The 24695-nt window shown below is 37.3% G+C and overlaps 1 protein-coding gene across 28 annotated transcripts in view; it reads right to left on the bottom strand.

Moving 5' to 3' along the window:
• RBFOX1 (RNA binding fox-1 homolog 1) overlaps positions 1-24695 on the bottom strand; it is a 2469250-nt gene that overhangs the window by 3944 nt on the left and 2440611 nt on the right. For 11 of the 28 annotated variants that reach the window (XM_054041251.1, XM_054041257.1, XM_054041256.1 and 8 more), the window contains one exon: positions 13126-13178. The exons of the other annotated variants lie outside the window; for them this stretch is intronic. In XM_054041251.1, coding sequence (XP_053897226.1) covers positions 13126-13178 — 53 coding nt within the window. The remainder of the gene's footprint in view (positions 1-13125; positions 13179-24695) is intronic. 28 annotated transcript variants of the gene reach the window in all.

Genomic DNA, 24695 nt, shown 5'->3' with positions numbered 1-24695 from the left:
CCTACCTGTGTGATACTGGTAACTTAAGCACACATAGTTAGTAGACACTAGAAAATTTAGCCCTTATCACTTTCATAACACTGGGGAAAAAATCTTTGACTAAAATGCGAAAATGAAGACAGATTATCTGTGTTGATGCTTCTTGGATCTACTATTTACTTCTATTATCTTTAGAACATCTGCAAATATAAAACCAAACACAGTGCCACATTTCATGTGCAAGTCCCCAGGGTAGACTATTGCCCTTAAAAATGTTCTATGGTAAAACCAGAATGTTTCATTCTATAGTAACACTGCATGGGGTAGATATCAAATATTCCTAATTTTCAGTTTCCTGCCTTGTCGCCTCAGAATGCACTTTTCCATTTAAAGGGTTATCCCTCATAAGATATGGAATAAACAAAACTATGATCTATGAGTACAAAGAAGACAGTCATGCAGCAAGTGCTGCACATATGTGTGGATGGCAGAAAACTTGTCAGTAACACTGGGAGCATAACACAGAAGTTAGCCATGCCTTAGTTATGGAGAGTCTGAACCTCAAAGTCATGGGCCACTGACACTGTGGAAGGTATGGGTTTGAGTGGAGTGCTCATATGTGCATATGCAAATAAAGCCACCTAGACAAACCAAAGACCCCTAGGCTCATGCATATGGGCATACTACTTTCTCCAATGCTATGCCTTCTTCCCATGACCTTTCCCAAAGGAGGTAGAACTGTGGGTGGCTAACTTCTGCTTTATGTGCCCAATGTTAGCCCTGGGAATAGCCTGTAGAGGGGTTTGTGTATAAAGCACATTAGCACCACTCTTGCCGCATGCATATGCACGTGCAAGGGATTAGATTTTTATGTCAATGCCACTGAGTTTAAAAGATTCTGAAGTTGACAGCCAGGTTTTAAAGAGTGCTCTGTACTTATCTGCTCCCATTTATGGAAATTAAAGGCCTGATTTTCCTGAGGATTCAGTACCCAGCAGCTCCCATAGAACACAATAGATAGGAGAGAATGGCTCAGGTTAGGTTGCCCTACTGAGTTGCTTGCTTGTTTTGTTGCTAGCTCATGTGAGCTGATGCTGACAAGATATTCACAAGCCTGTCTTTGGACCAGAGTCATTTGGAAATAAAATGATCAAAATCTGAACATCTATTTTAGTTTTCTTTATAATTTTGATTTACTGTAGCATATATAAAGGTATCATGGGTTCCAATAAAGACCAAACAAGGATGAAGAAATAATGCTTTGTAAAAACTAGACTGGTTCCCAATAATACATACATCCTTAAATTTCATAACCATGTTAGAGGGAGAATTATATACGCTATTATCACCCACGGTTCTGCTTTATTTTTAGTTATCTTTTTATAGAGATAGGAACAATTTTGCCTTTTCTGTTGATTTAATGGTTATCTGAGCTGATAGTATCACCGCCATTCAGAGCAAGGGATGCAAGTTTAAATCTATAGAGGCCATTACAGAAGGTGAGGCCTTAGGCTTGTGTGACCTATTAATTGCTCTAGGCCCTGCTCATCCAGGGGTGCTGAATGATACATAAAAACCCATCAAATTTCAGTCCCAGCTTTACTGTCTTGTCCCATTGTCTGCTTGTAAAGTTGAACTCTGGTACCACATCACAGTCCATCTAAGAGTATCACCACCCACACATCATAATGCCTCACAAACGTGGGAAGTTTATTACAGCCTGAGGTGGGCTGTAGTCAGGGGAGATCTACTGAGTGATGTGGATGCAGATATATGGGGAGGCCCAGTCAGAGGTAGGGAAGGATAAATACAGAACTCCCAGTCCTCACTACAATAACAGTGCATTTATCTAAACTACTCTGGCAGATAACATGCTTATATCACTGTTGAAATAATGTTAATAGTGTAGATACCATACAGAGATCTGGAGCACACACAGGAAAATATGGATAAGCCAACACAACACAAAGCATTTTCAATATCTAGTGGGAAAAGATGAGTACAAAGCATGCACCAGCACGGTTAAGATTTTCTTTTGGAAACAAATCACTTATCAGTGTTTTACATTAAGTAGAAAGCATTTATCTTAGCATGATTATTGACCCTATTGTGTACAGTTGGGATATGTTCCTTATCCTACAATGAAATGTCAACTTGATAAGATAATTGCTTCCCATTAAATATAAATCATTGTATCTTAAGAAAATTTACTTTGCATTCCTATTCAGACAACTTTCTCCATTATAAAGTTAGTTCTTATTTCAGATATTAAAATAAAGACAATCTTTTCTAACCTTCCACACTACTACTATGTGAAAATAACAAACACCTCAACTGACAGTTTTAGGTGCCAAAAGGATTTATAGGAACATGAAATCCCAGATGACTCAGATGAGTGCACGTTAAAAACAAAACAAACCCTCCCACATCTTTAGTTTAAAACTATATACAAAGCATTTTGGAACAAGGAGTTTTTCCAAATCTAGCATAAAACAGAACAAGCATTGCTTTAAAATAAAAAAGAGAAATTTTCAATTTTGCAAACTACTGGATAAAAGTCTTTATGAAGAAACAAAGTCACTACCATGGAGGAATACATTTCCAAAGGAGAGAAAACCCACGCTCAGATATTATCTGGGGGAAATGCATTGAAAATTCCTTTGTGATTAATAGAGTTTTCTCTCCTCAGGGTGACCTCTACCTTCAGAATATGATGGTTTTATTATGATTAATAAATTTCATTTCCACAGAGGAAAAGGAACAGTGTCAGCTTAAACTTCAAGCAAGTAGTCTTCTTTTTAAATGCTAATTTGTAAACACGCCCTTGCGTGACACGAAAATCTAGAAGCTCACAAGGTTAGCAGAATAGATTCAGATTCCATTCTGAAAATGGGGGCAAGGATTTAAAGCATATTGTCAAATTGGAAACCAGTAACTAGGGCAGTCATCAAGTGATCCAGTCTTTTATTCATTCAATCAGCCACAATTTTGTCAGCATGCTTATTTTTCATTAAAATTAGTATTATTTCAATGCTCTTTTATAATTTACACTGGAAACAATCACTATAGGTAAATGATGCACTAGGGCATACATTTACTTTTTTTTTAAAAAGGTAAACATATTTGGAATAGTTTAATAGTACACATGATTTCACAAAGAACAGTATATATTACAAATTGATAAATCACTGTGTCAATGCCAACTATAGGTACCCATCATAAAGAATTACAAATTGTTGTCTCAAAGGCTATGTTTACGATGGACGTTTTATTATAATTTCCCATTGGTGCACAAGTAGTGGGAACAGCAATGTAAGAGATGTGCCAGCATTTTTCGCTAGTGAAATTGTAGATGACATGGTGCTTAAAAAACATTGTTGACAAAGTGCTGGCGGCACACAGCATTGCTACCACTGCTGGATCTGCATAACAATGATGGTAGAATTATATGAAATTTTAAAATAATGCTCAGCATCCTAGTTTAGAACATCACTGTAAATATTCACATGGGGCTGGATCCTGAAATCCTTACATATCACTCACTCCTTACAGCAAAACTCTCATTTAATTCCATGGGAATTTGTCAGAACATAGCCAGAGTAATAATGGAGTAAAAACTGGCTTCAGGATCGATTACCTTGTGTGGTAAAACCTCACCATGTTTAAAAATTGCTCAAATATTGTTGAAAAAGTGGATCTGTTGTTAACTGCTGGAGAGAGATTTTTTTTAAAAAAAATTAAATAACTAAATGATACTTGCATATGAACAGTGTTCACAAATATAAACAATTGGCTATGATAGCTCCAACGTGTCATTTTTAAAATTTTGTATAGGTATTTCTGAAGTCTCTAAAAACTGGGGAATGTGTCCCTTACTCCACTCCTAGTTCTTTATTTTTTTAGATTGCTGAGACCATATTTTCCCTGTGCGCCTAACCCTGGAAATGGGCTCTGATCCCAACTGGGGACTTTGGTCCATAGTATCATTTGAAAACTGTTTAATAATATATACTCTTAGGTTTAATAACAAAATTATCAGGGGAAAATTCATAATCTATAGTACAAAGCCAATTAACACACTTTTCCTTGCTAGAACAATCTGAGCAGTGTAAAAGGAATGTATGAAATAAAACTAAATTCAGGAATCTGATTTTCTCTCATCACTAATACAAAACAAATATTTAGAAAAAAATTATTGATCCTGAAAATATTTCTACTCATCTGTCCCAAAGACTTCTTTCCCTGGCAGGTCATTGTTGGGATTATGTAAATTGCTGTGCACTGAGCAAACTGAATCTGAATTTTCACTGGCCCTAGCTGTGGGCCATTAAAGATCGTTTCAACAGTCACGAGACAATGAAATTTAAAGGCATCTCCTTCTGATTACTATTTTTGTTCTCCCAATTTTTTTTTCAACTTAGACATAGATTAGAAATTACTAGGATCGTTTGTACTTTTGAAAATGGCTATTAATCCAAATAGTATAAAGTACAAGTTTTGAGAGTTAGCAGTTTTAAAACGTGTGGTGGCTAAATAAAGTAAAGATTCAGATGGGAAAGACAGCAATCAGAAAGATGTAATTTTATAGTCCAATCTCTTGTAGTTTTCCAGGGCTAGAAACAGATTACTTGTATCACTGGAAAGCTAATAATTCTAATGTTTCCACAATATAAAGAATTTTTATTACCGGTAATGGTTAATGGGCTATCTGTCCTTACAATCATTGTCCCTTGGTCTTGCAGCTACTAGAGCTTCAAACAGTGTAACTTTAAATTGCTGAAATTCTGTGTGTTGATTGTTATTGCTATTTGACAATAAAGCACTAACCTAATGTAATTTTAGAAATAGATGTTACCCTTATCAACTAAATAGACAGGGTTGCCTAGGCAGCAGAAGGTAGAACAAAATAAGCAGTGACTTCTATCTCTAGAGCTTCACGATAACCCTGGCACTCACCAGTGGAAAAAAGTGATGCCAAGGAAACTGTTCCTCCCAACCAATAGGTGCCATGTAAAGCAGAATCCTGGTCTCGTCATTGACTATCTGATCTCGAAGGTCATCATGGAAGCTTTTAATAGGCAGCAAGTTTAAAACAAAGAAAAGGAAGTATTTTTACACACAATACACCATAAACCTGTGGAACTCCTTGCCAGAGGATGTTGTGAAGGCCAAGACTATAATAGGGTTCAAAAAAGAACTACATAAGTTTATAGAGCTTAGGTCCATCAATGGCTATTAGCCAGTATAGGCAGGGATGGTGTCAGTAACCTCTGTTTGCCAGAACCTGGCAATGAGCGACAGGGGATGGATCACTTGATGATTATCTGTCCTGTTCATTCCCTCTGGGGCACATGGCATTGGCCACTGTCGGAAGACAGGATACTGGGCTAGATGGACCTTTGGTCTGACCCAGTATGACCATTCTTATGTTTTTATGGGGCAGAAGGAGTCAGAGTTCTAATAGTGATATTATTAGAGTAAAGACAGGGAGGTTTCAGTGGCCAGAGAAAAGGAAGGCTTAATTGTAATGGTGACCTGCCTCTCTCCCTATAAATGGTTGCAATGACCGGTCACCTCAGCCAATCTACTGGTCCCTTGGATCACCATGACAGACTTTAAGAAGTGACCATAGGGCTGGTGTCAGGCCTCTATTTTCTACCCAACAATTGAATTTTTTTAAGAAAACAAAGGTACGAGTTATAGTATAAAGCAGCTAGTCATCTTTCAACTCCTCATTTCATATCATGTGGATGGTATGCTAGGGTTCACAAGTAAAATACTTGCAGTAGAAGATCCTATTACATCCCATGTGAAGTCATGCTTGTTAATGATACTTTTAAATAGCAAAAAGGAAAAAAAGTCCTTTTGTAGTTGTGCCTGGTACACAAAGGGTCATGAGGTTTGACTTTGGTTCCCCCTCACCTGGGGAGGCCGGGCTCAGGCTTCACTCCTCCCTCCTGGGGTCATGTAGTAATTTTTGTTCTCAGAAGGGGGTTGCGGTGCAATGAAATTTGAGAACCTCTGCTATATAGTATTCGCCAGAAAAGCTAATACATTTGAGGTTGTCTCTAATGATAATAAAAATTTTCTGTGGAACCCTCCACACTCACTGAGGGTTCTGGGGAACCTGTGGCCAGGACAATCCCTGGTAGCATGGGTCTAGTAGAGCTGGTCTTTCAGAGAGCTGGAGGGAAGGGGCCAGCACCCAACCCCTGCATGGGACAATAAGATGGGATTTCTAGGAGGAGATCCTCGTAAAAAATGTCCTCCATCTAGCACAGTAACATTTATAAATTGAAATGTTGAATAGTGATCTGCAGTATTTCCGATTTCCCAGGAACTAAAAGAGAGATAGGGAACCAAATTCAGACTTATCATAAGAAGGTGAAACACCAAGGTTCTCAATTATTAATCTGCTTATACAAGGTCTGATTTGGGGCTATGGAGTTCACATTTCAATATGGTAAAGGCTGGATAGCTGCCTTACAGGCATTGGGGAGTGATTCTGGACTCTCTAGACATGAGTCCTAACTTAGATTTTGAGATCCTTCAGGCCTCAACCTTTTCTTTCTCCTTGTCTCTAAAATGCTCAGCACTTGTCGGCACTAATTAATTAATACATAACAGGTGTATACATTTTCTTGTATACTGCAAGTGTATTTTCTAATAAAAGATCCTTTGATTGCAGACCTCTTAGTGGAGGATTCCACAGAAAGATTTTGTTAATCTTCCATAGGACATAAAGCCTTTGCTAGGATATTTGTGTGGGAATAGTTATGTCTCTTGCCTCTACTTAGGAACAGCCCTGTGTGTGTTTTACATTTCCTCCTCCATTGCTTTCTTGTCCTTCAGGGGGAATTTACAGTGGTATTACTTTTACCTGTAACGATCTTCCTAAAATTCATCATGTAATAGAGAACTTTGTGGCCTGTTTTACATGACTTTGTCATTTCCTTAGCACCTGTGGGGGTCCTATTTTGTGTGGGTTTTTATTTATTAATGCCTTTCATCCCAATTGTGGTAACCTCATGCAGTGGAGGCATTTGTTCATTATTAGTCTGGTTAGTAAGAGGAGTTTTTGATTGACAGCACCAGTTTTTCTCTTGCCCGGTGGGGAGTGTCATCACCTATTCCCATTACTGTCCGGCACTGAAGGAACTTAAAAGTGAAAATCCCACTCAATCCTTCCCTGTAGCTTGTTATATACCTGCAGACACCTGACAGTGGGATGCCACCTAGGCAGATATGGTCAGCTAAATAGGATAGGTCAATATTTTGATTTCAGAAATACTCAAGATGCTACAAGATTGGTGATACCATAGGTGATGCTCTCCCCTCTGAGTCATAAGTGAATTAGTGCCTCAGCATGATGCTAGCGTCTGAGTGCTGCTCATGGATTTTATTTCAGATGTAAAATCAAGGTTTGGATCACTTATGTTTATTACTGGTCCAAAGGTACTTGTCAAATGAATGGGGTGTGTGTGAGTGTAATAGGGGTGTTAACCTAATGTCTAAGTCAAATTCTAACTTGATAATTACATCCTGCCTACCTACATTCCTGCTTATAATTTCTACCAGGATAGTTATTTTCCCGTTATGCTGATACTAATTCTCCTAATAAAAATTGTTGCGTGGGGATATTGAAGCATAGTAAATACCATGTTCCACCTGAAAAGTGGCTGCTTATCCACAGGAAATGAATGATTCTTGGCTTAGTCTGCACAGCATTTTTGGATTATTAATTATTATTATTATTATTATATTGTAAGTATTTAACAGGTTGTTTTCTATCATACTATTACTATATTGTGTACTTGACAACATAACTTTGTATAAAGTCTGCATTTTTATTTACTCTTAAGCGTTACAGTATACAATACTGCTCTTTTAAATTCAGCTTTTGAAGTGTAATGTGTGTGACAACATACAGATTTTGCCATTTGTTCTTTGTCTACTGCATATGTGTATGTAAACCATAATGTATACACAGACACCAGAAATGGAATCTACCTTTCAAGTTCCATATTTTCATCATATCACAGAACTGGTTTCTGGATATATTAAGACATAGTTGAATTACTCTAAGACCATAGTGCTAGGAATGCATTGACACACACAGACACACCTGTTGAGATCAGTAGAAACATAGATTATTCACTTTTTTGTTATCGAAAGAGCTTCAGATTGCAAATCCTCCATTTACAAATCACAGAACCCCAGCTTTACTTAATCTTGTCATGTTGTCACATTTGACTAGCCATGTGAACTGACCTAGAACTGTAAGCACAAGGAAGGCAAGCTGTCAAAGAGATAATGACAAAGATGCCAACAAGGGCTGCCAGTGTTTTCACTGGGTGAGATAGAAGGATTAATCAAACTTCACTACAGAAAAAACAGAGGATAATCCAAGTGTTTACTGATTTTATCAGCTGATCCCATGGTTGCACATCTTATAACAACAACTACCAGGAGCAGTAACAAATAAAGTTCCATATAAGCCATACACAACTATTTACCGCAGCAGTAAAAGGATGTTTAAAGTGCCAACATAAGGGATACTTGAATTTATTGAGGAAATTTAATTGTATGCATTAGTACAGCATTTCCTAACCTTTTCAAAGCACAAACCTCACTATTTGTCATTTTTCACAGGGAAAAGCAACACAGACATTAAAATTAAATATGGTACTAGCAGAAGAATCTTCCAGGTACTCCTGCTATCCTTCATCTTTGGTTTTACAAGGTTAGTGGGAGGGGAAAATGTAATAAGAACGGTATCTAGTTCAAAGTGCTTCTTTGCTCTGCCAAATGGCTGCATGATATGAAGTCAACCCCTAGGGCAGCACAAAGGAATTCTCAAAAGTGAACTTATATGTCTTTACAATGTGTCCTAAATAAAGCTGATGCCAATATTTCAAACTGTATTCTTGCACTTTTGAAAATTGATTTAGATTATTTTCATATGTAATTCTTGGTAATTCCTTTTAAACTTCCATATCTGGCCAGTATCTCCCCCCTTTATCTCAGAATAAGGCAGTGAGCTGTCTAAGGGCAGAATTTGTCCAGATATGATTAGCTGTGTATCATGTTGAAGGTTCAGCATACAGGCATCTGAGCCACATTTATGTACTGATGAAAATATTCACTTTAAAATAATTGTCTCCCATATCTTGCTAGTGCTCCATGCATAAAACTTGCACTGGTGCCAGAAAACTGCACAGATCAATGGCAGTATTTGGGAATTTTGCAAACCTGGCAATCAAGATGATTTTAAAAACTATACCTTCCACTCAAACCATTTACAACTTTGTAGGGTGCCTGACTCTTCATCTATAAACCAAGTGATAAAAATAGTATAGTTTTGCAATGTTAGAAAATTAAAGCAATCAGAATTTGTCATCTTTTTGGGGAGACTTTCTTTCGCTAAAGTACTTGGCTCATAATTTTATCTAAGGCTATGTTTTTCTAAATCTAAGAAATACACTGGTATGTTTCGTTCGTTTGTTCATTCATTCATTCTTATTTCCTTTGGGGGGGATAACTACGATTGAAGAAGGGAAATGAATAAAGTAGTGAGTTGAAAAAAAGATGTTATATCCACTTCTACCACATTTCAGTCAGAAAGCAGGATCATATAATAAACTTTGCCCATTTCTCTATCGCACCTAAACCATAAACAAACAGTGCACACATGCTTCTTAGGGAAACACTATCAACTATGCAAGCAAACTGGATTTTGTTGTTATTGTATGGCAGAGTTGCAAGAAGTTAAAAATTACAGGAAGAGAGGTATAAATCTAGAATAGTCAGAGTATCCATTTATTACACAAAACTACAAGAAGCAAAATGTGTGTCCCAGCAAGCACCTTTATTCAGGGAACCTACATTTTGATATTATAAAACCTGAAGAAAAGATTTAAATTCTGCTTTGGGGAAATAATTCAAATATACTAACGTTACTACTAAAATACTGTTTTGCAATCAACATGTATTTACAACTACAAATTTTGAGCCACAACACATTCAGAGCCATGTTCTGCCCTCACATGGAGTTTGATGCTGTGAGATGCCAAATGCCTCTGCATTTCAGGATGAATTTTGCCCTTATATGCCCATTTCTAGAAATGTGCTGGAGAGGGTTCTTTGGAGATTTTTGTTAAAATTTCACCATCAGCTGAATGGAGGGTCAGGATGGCTTCCCTTCCTCTGATCTAATTTACTCTCCACATGTTGTTTAATGATTCCTGACAAAGATGACCTAGCCCTGAAGCATATAACATTTGTTCTGAAGAGTAATTATTTTTGGCCTTAGAAAGCACCAGATTCCATAAAGTGACAGATATTAAAAAGTCCTACGGAAGTATCCTCCTGCCAGAGATATCTGTGTTTGATATGAGCTCACTACACTCTACATTAATTCTTAGTGTCTTATTTTAACCATAACCCAGGAAGACAGAAAAGCCACTTGGCAAGCCAACATCTGTTGAAGGCACTATGTGTGAGAATTTTACAGAAGCTCCTATGCAACACACTTTCTCTGAGAGCCTTCTCCAAACTCATTTATTGTAAATACTTGATACGGTGCAATCTGGTTCATTCTACAAGTAAAATAATTACTCTTCAGAAGAAATCTTATGTACTTCAGGGCTAAGTCATCTCTGGCAGGAATGATTAAGCAGCATGAAGAGAAGAGTGACATTCACTATAGGCAGGGAAGTCACCCAAGCCCTCCCTTAAATCTGATGAAACTTTAACCATTGTTTTCCTGATTAATTATATTATTAACTTACACACACACACACACACACACATACACGCACACAGGGGGATGAGATAAAGACCCACACACAAATTCCATATTTTGAACTGGGTTTTATATACTATCAGTACATTCAGTATAACACAATCCTATGAACACACATGAGTAATGTCATTAAGTTCAGTTGGACTAATCATGTGTATAAAGTTACTCAGGTTGCAGTTGTTTAACAAGAACAAACAGAACTACAGGACAGTTTAGAATATGAATGAAAGAATTTGTGTGTCTTAATAAAATAATTCAAAAATTACTTCATTAATTCGCTGAACTCTAGATTTACTGATTTGGAAAGTCTGACCTAAACCAAGCACAGGAGGCAAACCTTATTATTTAAAGTGCAGCTTTGCCTATTGTATTTCAATTCTGAGATTTAAAAATCAACAACACTGATGAACTTGTCATGAAAACTAGTGATTTAAATCAACAAGCTTGTAGCAACTTACATTGTAAAACCTGTGAATGTGGACCTGAATGTGAATTCCTTGCACACCCAAAACTCCTTTGGACTCCAATGTAAGATTTCTTTGTTCAAGGAATGCAAGATCAGGCCCCTCATTAGCTAGTAAAAGCTCACTCACTCAGATCACATAACAAGAAAAGCATCTACAGTCAGCTGTTTATTGATTTATCTATCATTCTTAAAACTGTATCTAACCAAAAACTTATTTCTAAAACCATACAATGCAGGCAAGCTAAGGTGAAACGAAAAGCTTTTGTAAATAGATACAAAGACCCAATTTCTGTCCTTAGTTACACCTGTGCAATACACTGAAGTCACTGGCAGAGACCCATACCATAAGATTCCAAAGCAGTGAGGTAATGCATGTTTGTACAGTCCTGGACATTTACAATTCCACCAGTCCTGCAGGAATGAAGGAAGTCCTTTTATTACAGAAACTCATTTTTATTCCATGGAATTCATCTTCCAGGACAGGAAATTGCCTGCAGGGCCATTGGACTGCTAAATATCCAGGACTGTAGTTAAAATCGTAAGTATATATGTCTTTGAAAACAAAGTTTATTAAAAGAACTTTCTTCTTTACTTAACGAAACGGGCTAGAACTGATAAGCTCATTACAGCCTGGAGCAGAGCGGGAGAGAGGAAGGCTAATGCTGTGCATTTAGATGTTGGTGAATACTGAACTCAGGTTTTGACCAAGCAAATGAGTTTCTAATATTGTCTTTTCAAATATGATGCAATTTTCAATTTATAAAGTTAAATACACACTGCTACTAATTTGGGATTCTAAACAGTTTGTATTAAAATAACTTTTCAGATCACCTTTAAGAAACATGTAAATTGCATTCAACATTACAAACGTCAGTATATGTTGATCTTACTATATATAATTTTCATTGAAACAAATTGAAGGTTCTTGACGTATTTGAATATAGATCAGTATGTTCTAAAGTGTGTACAGTCTTCACCTTTCATTTGCTGCTGCTGATGTTAATAGGGTATCCTATAAATCAGTGTTTTAATTCCAACATTTTGTTTTAGATTGCGTATCCTTCAATCATTTTGCATGCAGAATTCCCATTAAATCAATAAGATTTTTGCTTAAAAATCAATGGCAAAATATGGCCCCATGTTAATACTATTTATTTTGGCTTCCATGCAGAGCTTCACCTTAGGTAGCAAAATAATTCCATCCTTATCTGTAGAAAGATTCAGACTGTTTCAACTACATTATGTAACAGAGAGGATTTCCCTTGGTATAATCTGTATATTTATAAGATTACTTTTTGCAAATATCTTATAAAAACAATGCTTATACGTCTGTATGCAGGTCCTTATAACACAATGTTATATTAGCAAAGAAAAAGAGGGCCTTTGCTTAGGGTGATGCTCTGATGATATACAGATCTTCTTTCTCACTATACTATCCGCAAATACAGACTTTCATGTGCTTTGGGGTCTGTACTATCTTTGTGGGCACCATTTGCCCCCAAAGAGTCATTCAGAAAACTTGTAAATCCACAGCACTTACAGGTGCCTATGCCTTTAATCCTATCTTTATTTCTGTTTGGGGAATTTTTGGTAACAATTTTGGTTGTACTGTACAGTATATTTAAGAAGCTTCAATATATTCTTACTTTTCTAGATCACACAATATTGAAACTGGAAATAAAACATCAAAGTCAGCAAAATAACCTAATGTCTTTTATATGGCAAAGCCTAAAGGTTTCAAGCTATAACTTAGCGAAACTATTCCAGAGATTTATATTATGGACTTTACTAAGCTTTCTCTAATGATTAACTGCAGCATGTGAAAAAGGATATTGAGACCTGGATGGATGCATCAAGAAGTATCAATGATTGTTACCTGCAGAGGTGTTACAAGAAATTTCATCTGCTGCAACGAAGACGAATTGATTTCTGCAAGAGAAGATAAAATTCACAATACTGCTTGCTGACTGGGAAATGTGCTAGCTGCCAATTGACTTGATGTTTACAGATGGGGTAGGGTAAGGGTGCTTAATTTTAATGAACGTAGCAAAAAAAAGTGTTGACGTATTTCAGTACTATATAGTTTATAAGGATCATGAGGTAGACATGCTGGGATCTTTTAAATGAAATAATGGTGACATCTGAATATGGACTATGTACAAACGCTTGCACTAGAAGCTTTATGTTTAGTGTTACAAATAGGTCATGCTAAAATATATGTATAAAGTTTAAAAAAATCAAGCTATATTTATATTAATGTATACACTAAAGGGCATTAAATGCAAAATGTAAAAAAAATCCTATATTTTACAGAAAAAAATGTAATTTACTTAGTAGAACTTAAAGGAGAATATTGAAAGTAAAATATTTTTGGCTTTTAAATTTCTAATATGATGCTGAAACAGAAAATGCATTTTCTGCCATTTCCAAAAGAGAATTTATGACATAGTATATTCTTATATACTGTCATTTAAGCATTGGCATATGTTTGCTGCACAATACTGAATATTATAAATTCAAGAAATTATTGATTTGATATAAGCCTTCTCTTGCAAAATTCTTTTTCTACCAGATAATATATTTTTAAAAATGCAAATACACTTTAAAATGTTCAAAATACAGAAAACTACATTCTGGCACAAAACCTGCTCCATTTACTCATATTATCGTCCCACTTGAAGGCTCACAGTCGGCAAGGTGATCTGGATTTCCATGAATGATCTAATTAAGGACTTGCAGTATTATCAAATTATGCTCTTTTAGTGATGTACATAGCGCTCCCTAACTTCATTTGGAGCTGTTCAAGCATAACCAAGAATCTGATCCCAAATTTTTGCATTTAGATCCTGACTCATTTAAACTCAATCCAGCTCCTGCACCACAAAATCCTGCACAGTTGCGGAAGCTGGAATATCTCACAGCTTTTATGCAGAAGTTCACAACTGAGGAGCTAGATCCAAGTTGTATTAACTCTGCACTAAGGGATTAATCCTGCAAGGTTGGCACACTTCCTGTTACGTGCTACATACCCTCAGCTCCTGTGGTAATCTGTGTGTTGAGGGGACTGACACCACAGGAGTACACACAGCACACCTTGCAGGTGTGAACCCTAAAAGACCAAAACCTTCTCTCTATTACTTAATCCCTAATACACTAAAAAAATTGAAACTCTTGTTTAGAATCCTGTGAACACTGTAATTAAAATGTTCACCTTTTGACAAGGTGCACAGGACCCTATAATTTATACAAATAGTCATACATTTTGGTTAAAATCAAGTGAAGTATCAGTTTAATATTGGCCTTGCCTTCCATTAGGGATATTATATCCTGTACTTTCAGATGGGTGGACTTCATGATCAAATTGCACATTTCCACCTCTAACTTCTATTATCCTGATTGCCTGTATGGGGTGGTAATTTTGTTATTTATTCTTTTATTTACAATAATTGAACAATCTAGTGAGATTTATCCCATGTGCTGCAATAATGAGTTGGCATCTAAGCCTAAAAGAGTTAGAAATATTGAATACATAGCTATACTGTGTTTCATATATAATGCAAGTTTTTACCATATCTACTTCCAACATGTCTTATATGGTAATATTGATGCATGCGGGAGGATTTAAATGTCTGCCTAACAAGGACCTCATCCAAGGTAAAGTAGACTCCATAGCTGCTGGTCCATAGGAACTCCTTTATCTCCTTTCCTATGCAGCTATAAAGTTGTTCCTTTTTCTAAAAAATGATATTTTCTTCTAGAAAGCCGCCACATAGTGCTGGTTTAAGATTTGGTGGCTGGCTGAGAAAGTCCCTTCCTCGGAAGAGGAATCACAGACTCCATCCAGTCCAACTACTTTTATGTCACTCTGGCTCAAGAGTAAGACATCCTCAGATGACAAAGCACAGAAGTATCTGTAGGAATAATATACTGCTTTAACTGCTTTCTCGAACAACCTAAAAACAATCATTCCTGTTTCTTCCTTTATTTAACCAATTACTACAAATGATGTATTGCTTAAAGTGTCTACAAATTGTACTAATACTTCCCAATTTTTGCCAGCTTTCATCAAGTACATTAAAAAAAAAAAAGGTCTTCAAAGTCCCTGAATGTAACTGTGGCTACAAAGAGTTTAAAAAAAAAAAGAGAGAGAGAGAGAGAGAGAGAACCTTTAAATATCTGCCATGTACAGCTCCTGTTACATGCCCACAGTGTTCACTGGAAGGCACAATTTTTCCTTGCACTTTGCTTTTGTATATTTTATTTTAGAAATCCATAAATCATTTTTCAAACTAAGGTATTGGTCAATGTAAAAACAGTTAATGTGAAAATTAAAGTACTCACATATTTTCTTTATGGGGAAGTAAATGTAGCCACTAGAGCACTGAACAGCCAAATTCAATTTTTTATGAATAATTAGATGTTGTTGCTAATGATTCCAGTCATTTGCCTAGTAATTTGATGATCTTAATGTCTTTTGTAGTCACTGTCTATACTTTCCTAATGGCTTTACTACTTTATATTTCACAAGATACAGATACCTAAAAAAAGAGTTGATAATCAAACTTGGCCCTATAGACATGGCAAGATGTGTCATGTGTCTTCTGCAGGAAGTCTGCTTATGCACAATGGGCAAAATTCTGTTTACCTTACTTATGTGAGCAATCCTACAGATTTCAACCTGACTTCTTACCTGAATAAGGCAAGAGTACACATACACAATATCTATTTAGAGTATAGCAAAATAATTTAAATTAGAGATAGAAAAGGCCTATTAAGCTAATCCATTCCTCTGCAAATGCAGGATTCCTTCCTCTAGTATAATATCCAACTTTAAATTATGATTTGGGCTTCCACAGCTTCATTTACAAGACTAATCTCAATCTAGTAGTATAGATTTTTAAGTAGTGTAGATGTATAATAAAACATCAATTTTAACAGCTAAATAAACAAAGTGAACTGGGTTTAAAGAATTCATAACATGCATATGGTAAGAAATTATGGGACTATATGATGGATTTTAGTTTTTAAATGTTCACCATGTGACTTTGCCCTGCAGTGCACTATATTTTAATTAGAATTGCTCCATACTTCAAAAGCTTTAATTACATAAAATATATTCAATTTGAAAATGACCTTAATATATTGTTAGACAATCCAAGGAATACTAGAATGTGCTCCAAAATTAGAACTTGATTATACAAGAAGGTCTGCTCCATTATTAAGGCCAAATTCTGCCACTGGATGCAAAATTTTCTCCTTAATGTTTGTCTACTATCAATTAAAAAATGGGCTTCTATCTGTATCTAAAATGTTTGTATTTCAAGAAAAACAGAAAATTTATACTGAAGTCTTAAAATATCTTATTTTATTTAAACAAATTTTAAGAGCCCTAGAAAGGGCTGCGGGAGATCAATTAAGATAGAAAGAAAAACGGAAAGAATAACGTAAGTAATAAAGATGTTTTCAAGTAAAGTGGGTAATTTAAATGTACGGGCCTGATTCCTGTGTTTGTGGCAGAAAGAGAGAGAGGGAAGCAAAGGTGGTTTTAAGCGACTTTTGTGCTCACCTTATTTTGGGGCTCTTCAATGCCCCAAGGTAAATTAAAGCAGCTTATGCTCTGCTTCCTATAACCCCCTTAAGGCTGCTGGAAAAAGAGCAGCAGCAGGCTGGCCACATTCCTGGCATGTACCCTCTGCTGAGAGCTGGGAGCAGAGCTGATGTAGAGCCCTTGCATCAGTTCTATACCCACAAGGGTGAACCTCTGCATAATGAGTAGGCTCAGGACTTTTCCTTCCTTGCCTCATTTATGCTGCCAGAGTGATGTAAAGGGGCATTAGCGCAATTGAAAATCAGGTCAATTGTGTCTGGATGCAATAAAAACTGTTTCTGACAATCACTAGAGTCAGATCTTACTCTCTGTATGAGCACCTGAGATGATACAGAACCACCAATGTGGGCAAGTTGTGGAGAGCCCCTGCAAGGGGGTATCTCCCCTTTGAGTGACACTAAGGTCTGCTCTGTGAGAGTTCCATCTAAGGGAGAAATGGAGGGGAGAGGTCTTAACTAGCAAATCCACCAGCCAACCCTCACATCTTTGCATGGGGACAGTAGGAGACAGTAAATTGTGGCTGCAATATTTGTCTCAGAATGGCATGAATGGTGGTCCTCAGAATGGGGAGGTGAAAGGATTCCACCTATCCCTCTGCTCAATTCCCTTTTTTATTTGGAGAGTTTAATACATGCCCCTCCAATGTTGGGGCTTACACTGCCTTAGGAATGTTAGTGGGTCATCATTAATAATCTAATGAGTTACAGGTAAGGATGAGCCAAACTAGAACCCCAAATCTAACCGCCCCAAGAACCCTTTTTGATGGGGTGAGGCAGGGAGGAAATATGGGTGCTGGCTAAAAGTGTAAACTCCAAAGTAGGTCTGAAAATCTGGACTTCGTAATTAAAGCCTCTCGCTTCTTACATTTATTGTAGATTTAGTGATAAATATCAGAAATTATGACAAACCATTTACCTAATTCACTTAACCAGGTACCTTAAAGTAGTTCAATTCTAAATTTAACCTGACAACTGTTTAAAACAGATGTAACCTGACAAGCAAAAGGCTGCACATCGGCGGGCTCAGTGGTATCTCAGTATATCAGGTGGCACCTTAAGGGGGCCAACCCGTGAAAAGGAGAACCTAGCTATACTATATAACAGTTTAATACAAAGTTGAAAGCAGAAGTGAAGAATATATTTCCTACCTGAAATTGGACTAAATTTTTATAAAACATGGTCTTCGACAAATAATGTTACTATTAAATTTGGATGTTTTCAGGCTTGAAGTATACTTGAGGTTCCTGCATTTCCGAGGCTGGCCAACTGGCCACTGTGCAAGTACTGCAGTATCTTCAGTGGACTATATGCATTTCCTTGCGTATTGTATTTTGAGTTGGCTAGTCCAGTTATGGTAAGATTAAAGAGACTAAGTAGCGGATGCGAGGCAAAGCAATCAATGACAGCACAATGTCATAACCGCCCATATAAATGAAGCATTCTATAGATCTTATTTCTCTCATTCCAGTAGTACTGACACAGGGCTCTCACAATATGGCTAGACTGCATCTGGGAGCAAGCCTCCCACCCCAAAAAGACAAGACTTCAGCTAGCTCACCTTGAGCTAGCGCTCTAAAAACAGCAGTGTGGACGTTGCAGCTGTAGCAGAGTCTTGGGCTAGTCTCCAGAGCTCATATCCAACATGTCAGGTAGGCTTGAGAGCCTGAGCTGCAATGTCCACATATGAGTTACACCCACCAGTTTTGGGCAGCAGAGCTTCAATGGGAAGCAGATGCCTGCAAAGCAGAGGGCATGCTCTACGTAGATCTAGGGGATACAATCTGGTTCATACATTTTACTTTACAAAACTTACAGACCCTAAAACATCAAACAATATGCATCCTGTTAATATCTGAAACCCACAATAGGTGAATGGTGAAAAAAAGTCATTTTCAGAATACTTACTTAAACTTCTTAATAAAAATCCATCTCCAAGTTACAAAATGGATAAAACACCTGCTTCAGATTTTCTAATTTTCAATTTTTTCCTATGTTTTTCTATCTCGTTCTGACTTTTTCCTCCCTCCATCAGACCTTTTTCAGGAAGCTAGCTGGGATTTTACATACAATTTTTTTCTCTTTGTGCTAACTATTGACATTGATTGCTCATCAATTATGGTGCCTCAGTGAGGTTATGGGAGTGATGATGATGATGGACATGATATGGGTGTGTGTACTCAGACTACACTTCATTGTGGAGTTTATGGGCAACTATGATTTGTTCACATCAATTAGATCTCAAAGAATATGCTACAGAAATTCCTATTCCACAGTCCAACTGTGTAACTTTTCTCACAGTACCAAAAAGGTAGTTGATTAACAAAATTGAGATGTTCCATAGACACATTTTCCTCAAACTACGCTCCCCCAAAAGCTGAGCTATACCCATTTTCAATATTAATTAGCCCTCCACAGTGCCTGGTTAGTAACTTGGTAAGTATCTTGAAATTATATTTACAAAATATATTCATATTTGTTTACAGTATATAGTGCTAAATTCAGAAGTTACATGTATGTTAATACTGTATATATAGTGGGTTTTTTTAAATATGATATTTAGTAGAGCCAGGTCAACCATTTGTAATTAATAATTTATTTGATTTTTTGCCTCTCTTTCTACTCACAAATTGTCTATGACCATGCTGCAAATTTTCCTAAATGTATAAATACATTTTTGTCTTCATATTTTTTTTCTTTTGAGTGTGCAATAACTGAGATTCAAATGGTGTTGATTAGCTTTGAGTGGACACGTATTCCACATGGTATCTTTCTGTTCTTTGCATAAAAATGAAGTTAGCTATTAGAATCAGATTTCCAGTGCAAGTACACTTACAAATTTAAAATCTGTTTTCTGCCAATTTTACCAATGTTCTCTTAAAATTCTCTCTCCTGTCAAACATTCATACCAGGAATCTTGTTCACTAGACATTTCACAGACTGCAAATATCAAAGGGTGTGCGTATAGCCACAGAAATTCCATTCTGATTTTTTTTTATACAGTTCTGGAGTTTTAGAATCCCACAATGTGCTGCAGGAAGGGAGAGTCCCTTCATTTAAAAATGTGAATGAAGGTTTGTGGAAACATTTTTACACCATTCACCATGCTCTATTGCTTAGTTACATGTAATTATGCACAAGTACAACTTCAGCATCTCTCCCAAACCAAACCAAAGTGGCAGATTAAGGTAAAATGGGGATCAAACAGCAGAAGATTACTGCCAAGTAGGTGATGATGTAGGGCAAAGCTAACTGCTGCCAGCTGGCCCTTTGTTGGTGTAAACAGCACTGGGCTCCTTTAAGGAGGAAGACTGAGGGCTCAGAAGTGACAGGCAACGGCTCATTTGGGGGAAGGAAAAGATCTGCATAGAAGGCACTGTCTGGGATGCAGGAGGCTAACAGGTTGGGAGCAAGAGTCTCAGGTATCTTCATGATTGGGAGCAAGAGTCTCAGGTACCTTCATGATTTGGTGGATTGAGGTGCCATTTGGCCTTAATCCACCCCATTTTTCAGGCTAGATTGTGCCTATGCAGTCTGCCCCGTGTAAACGTTGGATGTAGCTTCACCACCCCAGGGAAAGAATTCTATTTCAGGCACCTTTCCTTGTCTGTTCCCCCTTTCCTTCTTCGAGAGCGGTAATTTCCTACTGACCCTTCCTAATAGTAGATTACTACACCCGTGACAGTTCAGCTGCACAAGTCTTTGCCCACTCCCTGCCCATCTCTTTGTTGGGGGGTTATGTGTGTGCAATCCCTCTCTCTCTCTCCAAGTCTGTAGCAGAGAGGCAGGTAGGGCACATACAACCCTGCTTAAAACCCTGTGTGGCCATGAAGGATTGTATGTGCCCTACCTTCTCTTATATGCCTAGGCCACAATTTGGCCCTTGATGTTACTTTGTAGGGGTTGTAATGTAATCTGTTAGATTTAGTATGTAGCATTACATTAAAAAGAAATCTTTAACATGCACAAAAAATTAACCCAACACTCCTAGAACCTTACAATCCCTCCTGTTCTACCAGGGTAAATTCTGTTTGGTGAGAGACAGAAAGGGTTTAAAGGCTTCCTCTGTAGAAGACAGGAAGGGTTTAAAGGCTTCAAGGACTGTGGACACGCACACACAAAATTACAATAGCCCTACGAAATACAAAGCATAAAAGAAAAATGTATAAACATAAACCATTAGAACTGTCTAACAAATGGGGCTCAAACTCACAGGAGCTCTTGAACTTTAGTCACTGACTTTATAAACTATACCCGAATCACTTTCCTTGGCACTGAAGTGTAGCCACCTCTGAATGTAACATGGCAACTGTGGGAAACAGTGCATAGCAACAATACATAGCAGATTGGAACTGAAACAAATACAGTATTGAGCAGAAATTACAGTGGGAAGTATTAGCCTATCTGCCATTAGCAGCCCTTCTCTGGTAAAAAGCAGCAAGGGTTTTACTAACACAAAAGGTCAGTATTTAGGTTTTAGGGACCAGTTTCTCAGCTGTTGTAAATTGATGCAGCTCCTTTGAAGCTAATGACTTTAATGGAATGATGCCAATTTACTCCAGCTGAGGATATGGCCCTCTGAATCAGTGGCAATGACAGCCCATAAGTGTGATCTGAGACTTACACATTTCTAAATGAAATTATTTTAAATACTTTAGGCTTTCTGCATGCTCTAAAACTTTCAGGGTTTTGTTTGTTTGTTTGTTAGGGAGAATTCCAACCAGACTGATGGTTGGCTGGCTGAATAGTGTTCTTAACAATAATTTACAGAGAAAGGTTTCAGAATCTCTTTCTAAAAACCTTTTATGAAGAATTCCTCCCTCTTTCTTCTCCTGAATTTCAGTATCAAGGCTATTAAAGGACTGCAACATGTTGACATTTAGTTTGATGTGTGTTATAAGAATGCTGACTTTGCTATTATCTTGTTTTATATTTCCAGTAACTGTAAGATCAAAGTCCATTATCATACTCGTAGCATTTAAATCACAATACATGGAGACAACTTAACATCTTTACAGTTATACCCAGAAATCAAATACTCTCTTAAATGAAGTCAAAGTAAATTATAAACAAAACAGATCTTTTCCTGGCTTCTATTCATCCAGCGGTATCCAAGAAAGTTGGTTGAATTGAATTACACTGGGAAAATCTTTACTATCATACTAATCTCGTTTGTACCAGACAGTTTTTACCCAAGCAGTTCACTGTCAAACCTAACTGACAAATGTGACTAAGATGGGGTAGGGGGACACAGGAAGTGACTGTTTTTGTTTCACCAATATTCAGATGTGAAAACTACCATGATGTTCTGCACCTGGATCTCCCACTTTCAGTCTGGAAGTAAAGGAATGTCACCCAAGTTTGCCGCCATTCCTCCCATCCTGGGGGATGTCCTTTTGTAGATTTTGAAGTGAGGCTAGAAGAGGTGGAGGCCCTGTATATGGATTTCTCCACCAAAATCCAGTACTGTAATAATGTAGTATGTGGGGAGTATTGCCTCATGTTGAAAGAAGAGTCCCTCTTCTTGCCAAATGAAGCAATCAAATTAATGCCTCTGTATTACTTCTGTCTAGGTCCCCTCAGTGGCTGGTACTCAACAGCTGCAGGGGGATCTAGTCAACAGTATTATGGTTCCAGCAGGAGCCAAGCACCAGGAAGAGTAGAGGAGACCCAGTGGAGTCAAGAGATGTCCCTTCAGGTGGTTCCTGCACACAATTTTGTGAATGTGAACCAGGCAGGAGTGCTTCAATTTCAGCCCGAACAGCGGCAGCATTTGTCCCTTGGGAGCGGGCAAGGTCACACTGTGTAGAGCCCAGCATTTTGCGCCCTGGGCAGCACTGAGCAGATAGAGCAGCTGTCTCCCAGCAGGCCGGATCTGACTTTCAGGCGGCCTCTTGCTGCCTCACAGGTCCCTGTAATTGCATGGGTTGCAGGTGCCTAATGCCACCACTGTCCCAGAAAGGAGAGATTTTCACTACTAAAAGCGCCTTTCACTTTCAACGAAAAAATTGTGGCAAGAGGGGGGAAAATTCTCTTTTACAAAGTTGCTGAAATGTGAATTCTCAAGAGCGGTGAGAATATGGTGCAGCAGTAAGGGAAACTTACCATCCCAATTTAAATTTCAAAGATTTTGTCAGAATTTGGACAGAATTTACTTAAATTAACAACTGCTGAAATTATTCTCTCACCAAAGTTTCTGTAAACATGCTTTATTTTTTTGACAGTTACACATTTTTGACCCACGGTCAAAGTACACCTCTACCCCGATATAACACGAATTCTGATATAACGCGGTAAAGCAGCGCTCCGGGGGGTGGGGGGGCTGCGCACTCCGGCGGATCAAAACAAGTTCGATATAACATGGTTTCACTTATAATGTGGTAAGAGGACAGCGTTATATCGGGGTAGAGGTGTAATATTAAGTAATATTTTACTTAATATTTCAGTGGGATTTCTGTGCATGTGCAGAACTGTATCCAAAATTATGTCAATGGCAGATATTTGTATTAAGGACTAAGGAGTAGTGCTTTAAGAATAAATACCAACAACTTGGTCTGTCTTCAATAAGAGCAGGGTTATACGCTAATTATTTTGGCATTTTGACTGTGGTAAATATTTTCAAACTTGGATGCTTAAAATAAGGCACCTCAATCCATATGTGAACAACTAAATGAGTGACCTGATTTTCAGAAGTGCTGAGAGTCTGCAACTCCCACTGAAGTCAATAGGAGTTGTGGCGGCTCAGCATCTTTGAACATCAGGTCACTTAGGTATCTAAATTTAAGCATCCACATTGGAAAATGTTGAGCCTGGTTCTCTTTACACCCAGGCTATTTTATATTGGTTTATCAGCATAAAGGGGCCTTAATGCAAGTATATATTTGCATCTATTTTAAGGACTCTTTGGAGCACTGCTAGAACCGTGTAAATGAGAACCAGACCCTTTGTCTATTCAGCACTTTGTGAACATTTTCATGTAAAATATAGAATAGAATTGATTTTTGAAATCTGTAATGGATTTCATGTCATCTTTATATATATGATAATAATTCACTGATATTTCATATTAATTCTTTAGTGCAATATCACTATCCCTCAATAATATCATGAAGTTCCCTTATTTACTCACTGATTCATATATGATATGGTTTTACCAATCTTCTTTAGTAAGAGCTAAGTGATGTCAAATTCTTTAAGCTACCTTTCAAATTACTTTATCTTCTGACTCGCATGATAACACACTTTTACTTTCTATTTTATGACGTTTTCTTTGTTCACACCATAATAGCCATCATGTTGACTTATCACTTTACATTACAGTTGGAGGAGAGAAATTAATGGTCAAAATATTGTATATTGAATACTTTGTCAGGGTCAACTCAACCCCTCATCCAAGACAGATAAAATGAATTTCATGAAGGTCTACAGGTTGATGGGCCTTTGCATGAGACCTTTAAAATAAGGGTTCTGCATGAAAGATCCCATGACACATTTCATAAAAGCAAGGGTTTTCCTTGGCATCCTTTGCTAAGCTGTTCAGTACTTGGATTATCTGCCTGTTTACCAAAACTACATCCTACAGCTGACAGCATTTCAGTTATGTGAAGAGAGTTATCTGTGAATATACAGGTAATAAAGTTCTTTGGGATCCTTTGACATGAAAGGGGCTTCCACAGATAAATGTAAGATTGTTAATTACTACTTTCTTAAGTTCACTTTCTCTAGGTAATATCATTTTAAGTATGCTCGTTTAGTATGTTTTCACCTCCCCATAAATTGCTCTGGATTGCCATTGATTTCCACCCTATACTATACTCATAGCTCCTCATGCCATTTTTCTCT

The sequence above is a fragment of the Malaclemys terrapin genome, chromosome 10 (genome assembly GCF_027887155.1).
Source record: "Malaclemys terrapin pileata isolate rMalTer1 chromosome 10, rMalTer1.hap1, whole genome shotgun sequence".
NCBI lineage: Eukaryota > Metazoa > Chordata > Testudines > Emydidae > Malaclemys > Malaclemys terrapin.
The sequence above is the reverse complement of the archived record's forward strand: the minus strand, read 5'-3'. Positions and strand labels throughout refer to the sequence as shown.